The sequence below is a fragment of the Ciona intestinalis genome, unplaced genomic scaffold (genome assembly GCF_000224145.3).
Source record: "Ciona intestinalis unplaced genomic scaffold, KH HT000935.1, whole genome shotgun sequence".
NCBI lineage: Eukaryota > Metazoa > Chordata > Ascidiacea > Phlebobranchia > Cionidae > Ciona > Ciona intestinalis.
Window position 1 is genome coordinate 1 of NW_004191256.1, and position 3,542 is coordinate 3,542.

The 3,542-nt window shown below is 33.5% G+C and overlaps 1 protein-coding gene across 1 annotated transcript; it reads left to right on the plus strand.

Moving 5' to 3' along the window:
* Positions 1-93: 93 nt before the first annotated feature.
* On the plus strand, positions 94-3,542 carry LOC104266142 (connector enhancer of kinase suppressor of ras 2; the record flags this gene model as incomplete). The annotated part of the gene is given in 14 exon segments (XM_009861703.2): positions 94-274; positions 642-805; positions 857-1,074; positions 1,127-1,214; positions 1,266-1,336; positions 1,388-1,604; positions 1,661-1,785; positions 1,832-1,999; positions 2,338-2,390; positions 2,445-2,547; positions 2,642-2,743; positions 2,962-3,057; positions 3,351-3,479; positions 3,529-3,542. Coding segments are annotated over 14 exon segments (1,606 nt in total), but the record flags the coding sequence as incomplete, so codon positions are not given.

Genomic DNA, 3,542 nt, shown 5'->3' on the forward strand with positions numbered 1-3,542 from the left:
ATTAATATTAAATAAATATTGTTATATTGAATTTGTACATGTAGTCATGTGTGACGAATAANGCACATAGAAATCTATTAATATGTTTTACCATTTGGATTAGATAAGGTAGTGACGTCATTAATTCTGGATTAAATATTTCGTTGGATTTTATAAGATTTAGATTTACTACGTGTTTATGCAGAATCATGTTCAGTGGTTTTCAAGTTAGATAATATGGATGTAATCAACGTTTCTTATTGGAAGAATCATCAAGTTGTTATTTGGTTTAAAGGTACGACGTTTTATTATTCACAGCTGTGGGTCAAATTTAAGAATGGTATATTTTTATTTATAAATACGTATATTTTTCATCTTGTTAAACCCATACGTTTTGTAGTTTAGGTAATAGTCATACTATTCATTAAATAATGGTTTAATTTCGATTAGGTTACCATTAATAATTTATTAATTCATTAACTTTTTCTCGTCAAAGTCGGAATCAATTTGGTGACAGGCATGATGTTCAAGGCTTGTTAGATATAAATATTTTATGAGCTTGTCAATTCCTACAACATTTATCACCAAGAATAATTTAAGTATCAAATTATTTGCTTTTCTAAACACTATGTTTGAATATTCTTTTCCTTGTTCCAAAACAGGTTTGGACGAATGTTTACAAATTTACCTGCCAAACATTATCGAAGCCAATGTAGTTGGTGAGCAACTATTATCGTTAAGTCATGATGACTTGCATAATCTACAGATCCATTACATCGGACACCAGGAACTCATATTTAACGCCGTTTCTCTTCTTCAAAAACTGGTGAATTTAAATTTCTTTTTAAGTTTGTTGTTGTAAGTTTGTTGTTGCTAGGACGATGGGCTGGCCACTGAGACGTTACAGACGAGAGCTCTTTGTCTTAATTGTCGTTGCCGTAGTTTGCGTTCAACGATTGTCAATCGAAGACAAGAAGTTGAAGACTACGAATATGACGGCGGGGTGTCGCTACATAGAGGTCCGACAAACCAATTATTGCGACTCGCAGCGAATGTTCTTGACGAAGGAAAACAATTAGTTTTATGGTTGGATAGGTTGGTTGTCCCATATCTACCATGCTTTACGTTTATGATTGTCTTGTAACAGAGTTCCGTTCACATACAAACCCGAGTTTCGTTCGATCAGGGACAATTTAGTTCGATTGTGTTATGAACTTAGCACAACTATGCAGCATGTAAGTTTTGAAATCAGACCAAGATGTTTTTTTTACCCCTACATTATACAGAGTGTGTTTGCTTGTGTGATTGAGGAAGCCGTTCTTGGTATTTGTTCGGAGATGGAAATTGCTTCTGACAGGTTGGGTTAAAATCACGTTATGTACTTATGTTTAACATTACCCCCCACCAGTATTTCACGTTCAAACAATTCGCTCACAATAACACCGGTGTCAATGGAGATTGTTACATTAAACAACATCAATCCACAAGAAGGGTTGGGTCTATATATTAAAGCTACATTCGAAGGTCACCATGTTGTCACGGGAACTCGTTCAAATTCTGTGGCTTCCATGGCTCGTAGCTTGACTTCTGGAGATGAAGTCCTTGCAGTTAACGGCAAACCAGTGGTAAGTTGCAACAGTTATGTTGCGTCAATTATTTTATTCTAATTTTTCCCACAAAGATTGGTTGGACACTCTCAATGCTTGTGTCTGCGTTAAAAGAACAACCACACGATGTCTCACTGCTCATCAAGAAGCGACCACAAATGGTGACATCATCAAACTTCCCTTCCCTTCGACAACAAAGGTGGTAAATATTTCATAAAATATTTTTATTTTATTTCGTTGTGCAGGGAATGGCCGCCTGCTCGACCAATCAAAAAGCTAAACCCAAGAATTCAAACGAACCAATCACAGCGAAGGAGTCGTTCAGCAAGCCAATTACAATTGAGATGCGCCGACCAATCAGAAGTCCGGGTGTCGGGGAGATCCCCTCGTAATGTTAAACGGATAATTGTCAGGTAAGACCATAGAAACAACATTAACATTTATAGAAACAACATTAACATTTATAGAAACAACATTAACATTTATAGCAACAACATTAACATTTATAGAAACAACATTAACATTTATAAAAACAGCATTAACATTTATAGAAACAACATTAAATTTATAGAAACAACATTAACATTTATATAAACAACATTAACATTTATAGAAACAACATTAACATTCATAGAAACAACATTAACATTTATAGAAACAACATTAACATTCATAGAAATAACATTAACTCATTACCATAGAAATAACATTAATTCATTTCCATAGAAATAACCTTAATTCATTTCCATAGAAATAACAGAACCACCCCCTCTACACCCCGTCATACAACAACGACATCGTTACGTGAGCGGTGAAGTTTATTTCATTAAAACTTTTTTTATTTCAAAATATTTTCAGGAAATCAAGAAATTCCCAAGAGTTCCACGCTTGGGACTTCCCCCACAAACCCCCTTACTACATTGGGAATCCCCCCACCCCCCCAGCAACCTTATCTACCAAAGTAATACATGTTTGTTTTGCACCAAAGTAATTCATGTTTGTTTTGCACCAAAGTAATTCATGTTTGTTTTGCACTAAAGTAATTTATGTTTTAGTCCAAACGCACACGGTATTTGTGGCCGATCGTCACCGAACACATGCCTTGATTTGAATCGAAGACACACCGTCGTTGGATGTTCCGCTGTTGATCATATATGGTAAATATAACATGAGTATAACTTGCATATATACGGTAAATATAACATGAGTATAACTTGCATATATACGATAAATATAACATGAGTATAACTTGCATATATACGGTAAATATAACATGAGTATAAACCTAATAAGGAAATAGTTCATAACAAAAGTTTTCCGGTGTTAACAATGAATCACTGTGTTGTGAGCTAACATTGTATTGGTTGTGTTAAAGGTACGAAAGTTTTTTATCTCAAATCAACGAATGCGGAACAACGTGTGGGGATTCACAATTGCTAGAAGAAGTTTTTTTGCCACAAGAACCCAGAAAGTATGTGTTAATATATATTAGTTTATGTATTAGTTTATATATTAGTTTATGTATTAGTTTATCTATTAGTTTATGTGTTAGTTTATGTGTTAGTTTATGTATTAGTTTATGTATTAGTTTATGTATTAGTTTATGTGTTAGTTTATGTGTTAGTTTATGTATTAGTTTATGTATTAGTTTATGTGTTAGTTTATGTATTAGTTTATGTATTAGTTTATGTGTTAGTTTATGTATTAGTTTATGTATTAGTTTATGTATTAGTTTATGTATTAGTTTACACGTACACATTACAGCCAACATAAGAAACACACAGAACGTGTCCGACCGCAATCGATGCCACCAAACTATTATCGAGTTAAACAAGAACAACCGAAGTCACAAAACAACAATCCAACATTTCATGAGAAATATAAAAGTTTGAGGTAAAATTGATTTAAACCAACAATGTTTTGTTGCTAATTGTGTCTTTAGAAGTGGAAACACCA